The sequence below is a fragment of the Suricata suricatta genome, chromosome 13, assembly GCF_006229205.1.
Source record: "Suricata suricatta isolate VVHF042 chromosome 13, meerkat_22Aug2017_6uvM2_HiC, whole genome shotgun sequence".
NCBI classification, from domain to species: domain Eukaryota; kingdom Metazoa; phylum Chordata; class Mammalia; order Carnivora; family Herpestidae; genus Suricata; species Suricata suricatta.
In genome coordinates, this window is record NC_043712.1 from 32,514,878 (window position 1) to 32,527,666 (window position 12,789).

Sequence of the window (12,789 nt, forward strand, 5' to 3'; positions counted from 1 at the left end):
CCTCCCTTTACCAACCTTGTATTTTTTCTGCTTTGAAATGTTCTATGCTCTGGTTCAGGATGTTGGGCTCTTTAGGAAGTTGGTTCTAGACCCTTCTCTTTCACAGAGCAAATTGCCAGAGTCAAGGTTATGAGGGACTTAAAATAGAATCATTGCATGTGGGGCACCTGATGGTTGGTTAAGCATCAGACTCTTGATATCTGCGATGTCTTGCTCTCAGGGCCATAAGTTCAAGCCGCACATCGGGCTCCACACTGGACATCAAGCCTACTTTAAAAAAAATCATTGCATGCGAACCAGATAATGGTTCTCTGGAGATCACTGTGGTTGGTGGAGGTTTGGGGGTGACCAACTTGTTCCCGTTTGCCTTAGACTTTCCTTATTTTAGCACTGATAGTCCTGCATTGGAATATGCCCTCCCTCCCCTCCCCTACACCCCAGGCAGACAGGTGGTCCCCCAAGCTCTGTGAAGAGCAACAGTCCTCTTGCTCTGAAGGAGGGAAGCAAATTAAGCCTGTGGGGTGAGACCTTGAAGCTCCAGGTCCCCGCATCCCATCATTTCACTGCAGACCCTGTTGCTGGCCTGCGGAAGGTGAAAATAGACACCTTGTGCAGTAAAACAGGGTGTGGCCTCAGGCGAGCAGAAATGACTGTGGATACAATTCTCACTAGCAGGATGTGCCCAAGACCTGTGGTTTCTTCTTCCTTCTGCCTGGTGAGGAAGGAAGCCTCCACGTGAATGGCTGGCTAAGCAGAGTCCTGGGTCGGCAGCAGGGGCCTTGACCTCAGTTGGGTTTTGCTTCCTGAACCAGATATCTCACTTCTGGGATGGGTCACAGGCCCTGATAAGGATTCAGGACAAAAGAGATAGAAGGTCTCCAGTCAAGTTTGGAGCCAAGTTCAGGATCGTGACAAGCACTATGATGGGTAATAGTTGGTCAAAGACTAGAGTGAAGGTGAGGGACCCGCCCATAATTAGGTGTTTGTTGTGTTACCTCTTGGTCTTTGTAGATCACCTTCAAATGGAGTGTTCTCTACTCTTACAGTAATCTTTTCATGTTTTAAACCTAGGAAACTGTGGTTCTGATTCCCCTCTTCCCTGTACTGATCTATCGTGGTTTAGACCTTCTGCCAAGGCAATATGGGGCAGCTCACTGGCCACAAGGTCAGGTTTTAGGAGAAAGAAAATAAAACACCAGATATTAGATGTGGACCTCCAAACTTACAAAGGGACAATGGTAGCCCACAGCACCAGACTGCTACCCACCGGGATGGCTAAAACCAAATTAGGTTATTTCGTTCTTTCCCTGAGGCCAGGCACAGACCATTAATGAATAATCTATTATGCTGGTTCGTACCACACCCAGTTTGGGTTTGGTTTCATTCACCCTGCAGCTGACCCTTATCCTGCAATGATGCAGGGCTGGGCTGCCAAGACAGGCCTGAGGACAGGTGGGAAAGTCTCTGTGTCTGTGTGTGTCTCTCCGTCTCTTTCTCTCCCTCATACACATGTGTGCAGGCACACACACACGTCAGAGAGGAGCATGTGGCAGGAAGACGGGCCCTTAGGTCAAGCCTTGGCTTCTGCTTCCCACCTCCACTGCCTCCCTCCACTGCTCCTATTAATATGATCTTGGTCAAATCACTTCCCTGGCACCTCAGTTTTGCCATCATCAAATGAAACAGCCATCTCCACTTACCTTGCAGGAGAGCTGAAGGGATGGGACAGGCAGCAAGCCATCCCACTGTCAGGCACTGAGAAGTAAACCCATTGGGACGTTAAACCCAGAGGTGACGAAATCCTTTTGTGGGGAGAGGGCAAGGAATTCGAGGTCCACAAAGCCTAATCCCATGGCATCGGCCCCGCAAAGCACACATGGAATAGCAGCAGCACAAGTGATGCCACCCCCTGCTTGGTGCCCCTGTGGGCTGGCCCGCCACATCCAAGAAGGCATGCTGCGACTTTGATGCGGGCCCAGCTGGATGGCACCAGGCAGGACAGGACTGGTGGCATGGGATAAATCTGGCGGAGATTGGCCTTCTGGCCCCGCCCGTGGGTGAGGGCCCTTTCGGTGCAGAGGTCCCGCTCCAGGCTGCATTTCCAGACAAGTGCCTGCTTGTGGAGGAAATGAGCTGGGGAAACTCCTGCTCTCTGAATTGCTGAGCCCTTAAATTCATGCATGCGCAGATACACACACACAGGCGCTGATGCAACTGAATACCCAGGGAGATGCGCACACGCATGCACGCCCACAGGAGCACACAGGCACATAGGCGAATGCAGTGCTCGTGCACAGACATGCACACCCAGTGCATGCACATTTGAACACACCACACCCGCATATATGGGTGCACACTCCCATCCCATGGGCAGAGGAAGAGATGCCTGCCTGGCTTGGCCCCATCCCCCACTTCTCTAAGTTTCCTTCCATGGCAAGAGGTCAGGAAGAAACTTGGCAGTGGAGATAAGGTGCTGGGGTGGGGTAGGGTGGGGTCGAGTGGGGAAAGGGCTTGGGGACAGAGGGACAGAAGGTCACTGACACAGAGTTTAGTTTTCTGTCACAGTTCCACAGCCATTGGCTTCATCAATGGAAGCAAACAGCCCTCTTTATGAAAGGTGTCCACTTAGTTTCCTGAGCCTTGTTTTACTTTATTTATTTTTTATTTTAGAAGGAGCAGGCAGAAGGAGAAAAAGAGAGAATCTTAAGTAGGTGACCCGGGGCTTGATCTCATGACCTGAAATCAAGAGTCCTATGCTCAACCGACTGAGCCACCCAGGCACCCCCGTTTTACTTTTCTGTAATGTGGGGGTGATAATGGTCATGATGCCTCCCTTTGTGGGTTGAGGGGAGATGGCGGGTAGATGGGTGTGAAGGAGGTTTCCTCATCATGGTCATTATCTGCGGGAACCTGGCGCTGGAGGCTCTGGGGGCAGAACCCGGCACAGTTTACAAGCTGTGCACCCTTGGGTGGGTCACTTCCCTTCCCTGCCTCCACCTCCAGGTCTGTAATGGGGAGCAAGGTAGCACCTACCTGTTATGTTCATACTGAGAAAAGCAGCTGGGACATCGCAAGCACCCAAAACCTGTGTGTTGCCATTGCCCTGAAGGTGACTGAGCGGAAGGAGAGTCATTGACCAGGCCTCTTGAGACCCCCTGACCTTGACCCTGGGCTGAGAGCCATCCCCCAGGCGTGGGGCAAAGCTGCAGGCTGTGAAGGGAGGGTACCAGGAGTGGCCAGAAGGGCCAGGACTGATGCTGATCGTCAGGCCATGATGATTTCTGCAGCCATGGTGGGCCCTCTCACCCCACAGCCCACGGCACTTGAGCCCAAAAGCGGGCTTCTCTCCCCTCCTCGGTTCCTCACTGACATGTCCCCTCTCCTCTATCCCCTCTGCCCTCTGTCAGCCCAGGTGATCCTCACCTCTCACCTGTTCCAGGTGATCAGGTGATCTCTGTATTCCTGCACGTTCCCTCTGTCCCCATTTCTTTGCCGAGACTTTTCCATTTGCTTCTATCTTTTGTGCTTTCTATATCTATACTGTTTCTTACATCCTTTCTGGGATCAGACAGACATTAATTAGTCAGTCTGTCCCTGTATTCTGTGCTGCTTCCTATAGCTCTGGTCTGTTTGCTGGGCTTCCTATAAAGGGTTTGGCTCACGGGTCAGACCCCTGATCACCGTGACCTCTTGAGGTCAGCAGTCTAATCTTGTGCCTTTGAACTGAACACAGTGCAAGTGCCTTCTTTGGTCCTGACCCGGTGAGTGCCCAGCCAAACATGCCTGCCCTTGGGAAGTTCCTAAGGCCTGGGATGGGCAGTGCTCTGTCCTGGGCACTCCTGGAACAGAGCCCCAGGCCTTTCTCTGAGGAGCCTGCAAGCAGTAGAGGAGATGAGACCCAACACCAGACTCAGGAATCAGGGTGTCAAGGGCCTGAGGGCAGGAAGGAGACTCAGCAGGTTGGGGTAGGAGAGACAGAGGAGAACCAGGGGTCTGCTACTTGTGGTGTCGTGGAAGACTCCAGAGGAGGGCGTGGGAGCTGGCGAAGGGGGGGTTTGGACTTGTGGAGATACGTGATGGGGAAGGCAGGCCGAGCAGAGGGGAAGGCAGGGGGTGGGGAGGGCCCAGAGGACTGGAAATGCAAGAGCAGGTACAGGGAAGCTGGAGGGCTCTCTATCTGGAAAGTACCCTTTAGAAAATGAGCAAGAAAAGTTGAATCTTGGAATACGGGGTGGAACCTCACCGGAAGGCCTTAAATGCCAGGCTGGGTTCTGCGCCAGTGAATCGGGAGCATCCAAGGGTGACCTCAGGAGGGGTTGAGGAATAGAGCTGGGCTTGGTCCAGAAGGATCTCTCTGGCCTAGATGAGGAGCATGAACAGGAAAGCCCGGTAGGGTCCGGGACTGGGGTCAGGGATTTGGCGTGGGCCGCAGCAGGGCTGAGAGGCCGCGTGTGTTGTGTGTGTGGCCACTGATGAGGCCGAGACCCTCTTCTGCCCTTCGTGGCCGAGCCCTGCTCACCCCTCTAGCTGCGTTCTCTTCACTCACGTCATCCGATTTACTGTGTGTGTGTGTGTGTGTGTGTGTGTGTGTGTGTGTGTGTGTGTGTCTTTTTAACATCACCTTGCTAATCCTACTAAACCACATGTAGTTTCCCAAACATTCCATGTTTGCTTCTGTCTCCCAGCCTTTGCTTAGGCTGTTCCATCTGCCTGGGACACTTTCCCCCACCTTATCTCTGTCCTGTCAACACAGCCAACTCCTCATCCTTCAAATCACAGCTCGCATGTCACTTCCCCTGGGAAGCCTTCCCTGACTGCCATGTACAAACCTCCCTTATTACCTATAGTACACTGGGTCCCAGTGACTCCCCTAGTGACCTCACTCTCAGGGCTCTTTGCTCCTGTAAGGCTGGGCTCATGCTTACTCTCTCCAAGCCCCCAGTGCCAGGCACAGGGCCCAGTCGTACAGCGGTGCTCAGTAGATAGAGTGAACAACTACAGGGCTGGGTGAGGAGCTGGATAAGCTCAAGACGCCTGGATGATAATAGTGGGAGTAATTATTACTGTAGATCAAGGGACCTTAATGTATCATGTAATTTAGTCCTCGTGACAAGTCTATGAGCCATAATTTTGTTGTCCCTGTTGTACAGATGAGTAACCTGAGACCTCAGAGGTGCAGTCACTTGCTCACCCAGCTAGTAAGAGGCAGAGCTGAAATTGAGGCCCAGGCAGGCTGGTTCCAGAGGACACGGTGTGACCCACTTAGCTGGGCTGAGTGGCGCGGGGCTGCCGGGCTGCCTGCTGAGATGGTGGAGAGGGAGGGAGCGTGGTGAGTTCTCTCTCTGGCGTGTCTGTCTTTTGTGCTCACGCTTGAAGAGATGACAAGCAAACAGGCCAACAATAACCACACACCATCGCGCCCGACCCGCAGAAGTAGCCACAGCAACAATCTGTCCGTGTGGTTGCCCTTCGGTAGAGCACCGTCCACACAGAGCCGGCCATGTGCTGGCTGCGCTCCTCGAGGTGAGCTCCCCGAGGGTCCCGCCGTCAGGGCAGCGAGCCTCATGCCCCTTTTGTCCTGTGTGTCTCCTGCAGATGTCATGGCATCCCCAGTACCGGAGCTCCAAGTTCCGCCACGTCTTCGGCAAACCGGCCAGCAAGGAGAATTGCTACGACTCGGTGCCCATCACCCACAGCGTCCACGACAATCACTTCTGCGCCGTGAACCCCCATTTCATTGCAGTCGTGACTGAGTGCGCTGGTGGGGGGGCCTTCCTCGTCATACCCTTGAACCAGGTAAGGGTGCCGGCCCCAGGCCCAAGCAGCCCTCTGGAGGCAGTGCAGATAGAGGGGAAGTAGAAGGAGCCTGGGTTTCTGGTCTCTTATGTGGATTCAACTCCTAACCCTGCCCATTACCAGCCATGTGACCTTGAGTTGGTTCACTTCTTTGAGCCTTGGTTTCCTCATTGAGGGAAAAAAAAATACCCACCCTGGGATTTCAGCTTCTAAGTTAAGCTACCCAGTCAGCTTCCAGCGACTCCTGAGACAACTCCTCTGCTCCACTGCAGAATAACTCACTCCTGAACAAACTAATTTGTAATGCATTGCTGGGCTCACCAATCTCCAAGGCCACCTCCCCTCCCCAGCAAAAAGTAACAAATCTTGAGCCAAAAATCCAACTGGGAGAGGTAAGCAGTGAGCAAACAGAAAGAACAAGCTTGTCCTGTCGGCACATGTTAACAGTGGAGGTTAGACCGTGTGCAGTTGCTGATATTGAACAGGTTTTTAACCCACAAGTGGTGGTTTCGTATAGCTTAACCCAATAGCGGACCTTGTCAGGACACCAAGCCTGAATCTTCTTAGGGCTGAACCTGCATAAGAGCTAGAGGGAGCCCGGCTGATAGTGCCTCTGGCTCACAGCAGAGGCAGGTCAGAAGTTTCCCCCGAGGAAGACAGTGTAGACAGTCTCCCAGTGTAGACAGGACTGCTACAGAGTCAGATCAGGAAAGGTCATAATCTGAGATCACCAAGCATGTGAGCCACCACGAGAAAGAGTCAGCTGAACAACAAACTACAGACTCAGACCCCCTACAAAGGACTTTGGAAATTAAAGTCATAAATACAAAATGGAATTTATAGACCATGTTTTCTGATCCCCATGGAACTGAATTAGAAATCAACTTTGAAAGATACATTTTAAACTGCCATTCACTAGTATCTCCCCAGGAGACCGCAATGAGATACCACCACAACCACAGGATTGGCAAAGTGTAAATATCTAACGATAGGAAGTAGTGGTGAGGACATGGAGCACTGTAAACTCTCAGTGTAAACTGTCACACGTGTTTTTTGGGTTTTTTGGGGGTTTTTTTTGGTTTTTTTGTCACCAAAAAACCAACTGTGGCAAAATGTGACCGCTTCTAGTAGACAGAAAAATATGCATACGTTATGACCCAGAGATTTCACTCCTTGGTCTATCCCTCACGCCGTGTTTATGTGCATCAGAACACAAATACAAGAATGTGCAGAGAAGTGTTGTTCATATTATTACAAAACTGCAAAAACTTAAATATCCAAGGATTGAATAAGTAGATGATGGTGTCTCCATGCTAGGGAATATGCACAATCATGAAAAGGAACAAAGCATATATACATACATACCACAACATGGATGGATCTTCATGACAATTTTGAGGGAAAGAAACCAAACAAATTGCAAACTATCTCACTCTCTTAACCTAAAGATAGATACAGCTAAATTAAATTCTACCTTTAAGGGACGTGTAAGTAAGTAGAAAAAATTTTAAGGAAGAGCAAGCAAGGGACTATCATGAAATCCAGGATAATTATCACTCCCTGAGGGAGGGGGGTACTTATGATTAGAGAATGTCTGTGGGGGGAGGGTGTTCTTTCTGTTGGTGATAGTTCATGTCTTAACCTGAGAAGAATGCAGATATTTGGGTAATTTATTTTCCAGCAATTCATTAAGCTGAACACTTCTATTTCATGCCTTCTTTCATATGCTATATGCTGTGCAGACACATACATAACGATGATCGATGTTCATGTGGTTTTACAGGCAATTTCTATACAACTTCCAAGGAACTGATTATTCCAATCTTTTGCAAACACTTCTAGAGAGCAGAAAAAGAGGGACTTCTCCCCTCCTTCTTCTATGAGCCGCTGTAACTTTGATTCCAAAACCAGACAAAGACAGAACAAGAAAGGAAAATGACACTGCAGTCTCACTCAAGATGTATGCAGAATGGCTAGCAAACAAAATCCTGCAGTAAATTTTAAAAAGGATACATTCTAGTCAAGTTGGGTTTATTCCAGAAACTAAGGACAGTTTAATATTAATAAATCTAGAAATGAAGGGAAATGAAGGGAGAAAGCCATATGGTCATCTCCATAAATGCAGAAACATCGTTTGATAAAGATCACTACCCATCCATGATACAAATTCTTAGCAAATCAGGAAAAGAGAATTTCACTAACATAAGAAAGGGAATTTTTAAAAACATTTCATTCAGATTCACCTATTGCTAACATTCTGGCAGGCTTACTTTTCATCTCTTTTATATCTTTCTCTCCATATGTGTATGTATAGAAATTTCATGTCTGGTCCAGAATCCAACTCAGGACCATTCTTTGTACTTTGTTGTCATATTTCTTAGTCTACTTCATTTCATGATACATTTTTAAGCAGGACAAAAGACATTTTGTAGGACATTTTAAAATTTGGATTTTTGAAATTGTTTTCTCATGATTCGATTTATATTACACATTTTGGACAAGAATATCAAACAAATGGTATTGAATCCTCAGTTCACACGTCATGTGACACATTTTGTCAATTTGACCCATTATTGGTGATATCAGTGATATTTGATCTCTTTGTTAATATGGTGCAAACATTCATAAAGACGGAATGTTAGAAACATCCCTTTAAGATCACTAGTGAGTGAGTTAAAGGTCCTGGCCTACACAGTAGAGCTGAAAAATAAGTAAGGTATAAGGGTTGAAACAAGACATAAAACCACTCTTATTTATAGGTATAATTGCCTACATAGAAACCCAAAATAGCATATGGTCAAATTATTAGAAAAATAATAAGGGTATTTGGAAGGTGGGTGGATACAAAAAATCAGAATACAAAAATGAATTGCATTTTTATATATTTAGAACACTTAGAATATGTAAACATTTACAGTGGAATACAAGAAGATTGGATACATAGGAATGAATAAGCAAAAGGAAAAAATACAGAGCACTATTGAAAAACTAATATTAAAGATGACCTAAGTAAATGGAAATGTATACCATGTTCATGAATGGCCTCTCCTCCCTCTCCCAAATCTCCAAGGCATTCTCCCTTTTGGGATGTAATCTACAGCATATTCCTTTCTTAGGATACCACACCCTGATTACTTTGAATTAGAGTTATTTCTGTTCTTCTGCTACTACCTCCTAATGCACTTGGAATGGGGGCAGGGGGTGGAGAATGGCTATTTTGTTGACCTAAATATCACATGTTGGGCATGCAGTTGGTGCTCATAAATTTTCATTGATTGAACAAATTACCCAATGATTTTTCATCTAAATAAATAGAGAGGGTATCCTTGGCAAAGGGAATGGCACCAGCAAAGGCATAGAGGTGGGACTGTACGTGGAATGACCAGGGAATAATGCAGAGAACAGTCTGGCCAGAACAAATGAACAGTCTGTGTTGAGGGGGAGGAAGGGAAGTACCCTGGGGAAGTGGATCAGAGCCAGTAGAAGATCCTTGAATGCCAAGATGAGGAGTGTGAACTGTATTCTAGAGCTGAAGTTTTCCAAGCTGGGGAGGAACAAGTGTAAGATGGGATTTATGGAAAGACTTGAAGGTCAGAGCTCAAAGGTCTCCCAGGGATGACCCATTTGGCCACTTGTTTTTCTCAATATCTGGGTGCTTTTAAAAGATTCTATCCAGGGGTGCCTGGGTGGCTCAGTCAGTTAAGGATCCGACTTCTGCTCAGGTCATGATCTCGTGGTTCATGGGTTCAAGCCCCACGGTGGGCTCTGTGTGTGCTAACAGCTCAGAGCCTGGAGCCTGCTTTTGATTCTGTGTCTTCCTGTCTCTCTGCCCCTCCCCCAGTCGCACTCTGTCTCTCAAAAATAAATAAACATTTAAAACATTATTTAAAGATTTTATCCATTAAACAGACTGTATTCTTAATTAATTAAATAATGTGTTTTTCAGATTTTTATGACTTGGCCTTTTTCAGAAATGTCAGTGTTTTTTTTAATGTTTTTATTTATTTATTTTTGAGAGAGACAGAGACAGAGGGGGCAAGCACACTAGTGGGGGAGGGGGACAGAGAGAGAGAGAATCCCAAGCAGGCTCTTCACTGTCAGCACAGAGCCCGACAGGGGGCTCAAACCCACGAACTGTGGGATCATGATCTGAGCCGAAATCAAGAGTCAGACGCTTAACCAACTGAGCCAGGCACCCCCAGAACTAAGTTTCTAACTCAGTGAACTACTGAGTATAAATAAGTACTGACACCTGATTTAAGAAAATAAGTTGGTTTGATGTGATGGAGTGTTATCCAGATGGAGAGGGTGGACCTCGTTTAGAAAGATAGGATGATCAGAGGTCTTTCTGAGGAGGCCCCATCTGAGCAGAGAGCCACTTGAAACTCTAGAAGCAGAGTATTCAGGCAGAATGAAAAGCAAGTGTAAAGGCCCTGAGGTGGGAATGGGTTTGGTGTGGGCTCTGAGTTTGTCACAGGGGCAAGAGCAGTGGGAGCTAAGGTCAGGGAGGAGAGCAGGGTTAGTACTGCGAAGGCTTTGGAGGCCAGGACAAGGGTCTGACTATTCTGAGTCCAGTGGGAAGCCATTGGAGAGTTGAAACTCACTTATCCTGTACAGCCTGATCCTAGGTAAAATGTGTGATTCCTTTTGGCCTTTTTGAAATATCTTAAAGAGCTCAAGGACACATGTTAATTGCTATTATCACAGACTCCTAGGAATCCCAGCACAGCAAGAGGTAGAAGCCACTAATCAGAGCTCACACCCGAGTGTCATGATGCGTGCTCTGATTCCATGGGTCAGAAGTGGGGCTGGGGAATTTGCATTCCAACAAGCTCCAGGGTTGCCAGATAAAACACAGAATACCCAGTTAAACTTGAATTTCTCTCTCTCTCTCTCTCTCTCTCTTTCTTTTTTTAAAGAGAGAGCATGTGTGCCCTTGTGTGAGCGAGGGAAGGGCAAGAGGGAGGGGGAGATGGAATCTCAAGCAGGCTCTGTGCCCGGAGCAGAGCCCCACATGGGCCTCGATCTCATGACTGTGAGACCATGACTTGAGCCAAAATTAAGAGTCAGACGCTTAACTGACTGAGCCACCCAGGTGCCCCAAAACTTGAGTTTCAAATAAACACCAAATAACTTTTTTTTGCTTTTTTTCTTTTTTGTTTTGAAATCATTGTAGATTCCACATGCAATTTAAGAAATAACATAGAGATTCTGTGAACCCTTTACCCAGTTTTCCCCAAAGATAACATCTTGCAAGACTAGAGTACAGAATCAAAACCAGGATAGTGACATAGGTACAGTCTAGATACAGAACGTGGCCACCACCACGAAGATCCCTGCTGCTGCTCTGGCCACTCCCTCCACCCCCACCCTCTCCATAACCCTTGACAACCACTAATCTGTTCTCTGATCCTTTAAAAACAAATGTTTTTAATGTTATTTGTTTTTGAGAGAGTGTGTGTGTGTGTGTGTGTGTGCAGAGGAGGGGCAGAGAGAGAATCCGAAGCAGAGTCCAGGCTCCAAGCTGTCAGCACAGAGCCCAACATGGGCCTCGAACTCATAAACAGTGAGATCACAGCGTGAGCCAAAGTCAGAAGCTCATGTTCTCTGTTTCTATCCTTGTGCCATTTTAAGAATGTCACATAGATAGAACCATACGTATGTAACCTTTCAGGCTTGACTTCGGTCACTCAGAGTAATTTCCTGGAAATCCGTCCAGGTTGTTGCCTGGATCAATTACTCATTCATTTTCATTGCTGAGTAATATTCCGGGTGTGGGGGCACACCATTTATTTAACCAGACACACACTGAAAGCCACTGAGATTGTTTCCAATTTGGGGCTGTTCGGAATAAAGCTGCTATAAGCATTCACGTATAGGCTTCTGTGCGAACTGAGTGTCTGTTTCTCTGGGTAAATGCCCACGAGTGCAGCCGCCATGTCCTAAAGCAGCTTTACATGTTTGGGTTCATAAGAAACTACCAAGCTGTTTTTTAGTACAAGTAAAATATTGCATGGAGTATACTTCTACTGAAAAAGATTTTTTTCATTTATCTGAAATGTAAATGTCACTGGGCACCCTGTATTTTTATTCATCAATTCTAAATTTTTTTAATCTCTTTATTTTATTTTGAGAGAGAGAGAGAGAGACAGAGAGTGAGCAGGGGAGGGGCAGAGAGAGGGGGAGACACAGAATCTGGAACAGGCTCCAGGCTCTGAGCTGTCCGCACAGAGCCCAATGCCGGGCTCGAACCCACGGACTGTGAGATCAGGACCTGAGCCAAAGGCGGATGCTTAACCGACCAGGCGCCCCTTATTCACCAATTCCGACATCCGTACTCCCAGGTGATGCTGATGCTGCTAGTTTACAAACCACATTTCCAGCCGCTTGCCTCTAGTCTAGTTCTTTTTGTTGTCATGAAAGAATTTCAAACACAAGAGTAGATAAAAACAATAGCATGAACGCTTCTATTCCCAGATTCTAGAATTTTTAAAACTTTGCCACTCTTGCTTCATTTGTCTTTCCCCCCCCCCCGCCCCCCCGCCCCGAGGTGTTTTAATGCAAATCCTGGACATTTTGTCATTTTACCCCTATACATTTCAGGATGCAATTCTAAAGCCTAGAGACATTTTCTGACATAACTGCGATGCCAGGACTGTGGCATGGACAGTGGCTTTTGTGTCACCTGATTCCCAGGGCATGTGGATATATCGCTGATTGCCTCATAAATGCCTCTTTGTGTTTGGTTCCTTTGAATCAGGGTCCAGAAGGATCCACGCTTTGTATTTGGTTGGTATTTTCTTAGGTAACCACAGGCAGCCTGCTGGAGTAGGACAAGAGGAGAGAGGGACAGGCCACCTGTGCTGGGCTTTGGGCACAGCACCTCCAGGCCGACAGGCCTGCAGGGCCCTTTCTCGTGTGGTGACCAAGGATGGTGCTTGTGCCCATCCCTTCGTTAGCCCTGTCTGTAGAAGTACTGCCCCACTGTGCAGA

General features: G+C 47.5%; 1 protein-coding gene across 3 annotated transcripts in view; it reads left to right on the plus strand.

Moving 5' to 3' along the window:
• Positions 1-12,789, plus strand: part of CORO2A (coronin 2A) — a 43,820-nt gene that overhangs the window by 13,703 nt on the left and 17,328 nt on the right. For all 3 annotated transcript variants that reach the window (XM_029920802.1, XM_029920801.1, XM_029920800.1), the window contains exon 2: positions 5,596-5,796. In XM_029920802.1, coding sequence (XP_029776662.1) covers positions 5,596-5,796 — 201 coding nt within the window. The remainder of the gene's footprint in view (positions 1-5,595; positions 5,797-12,789) is intronic.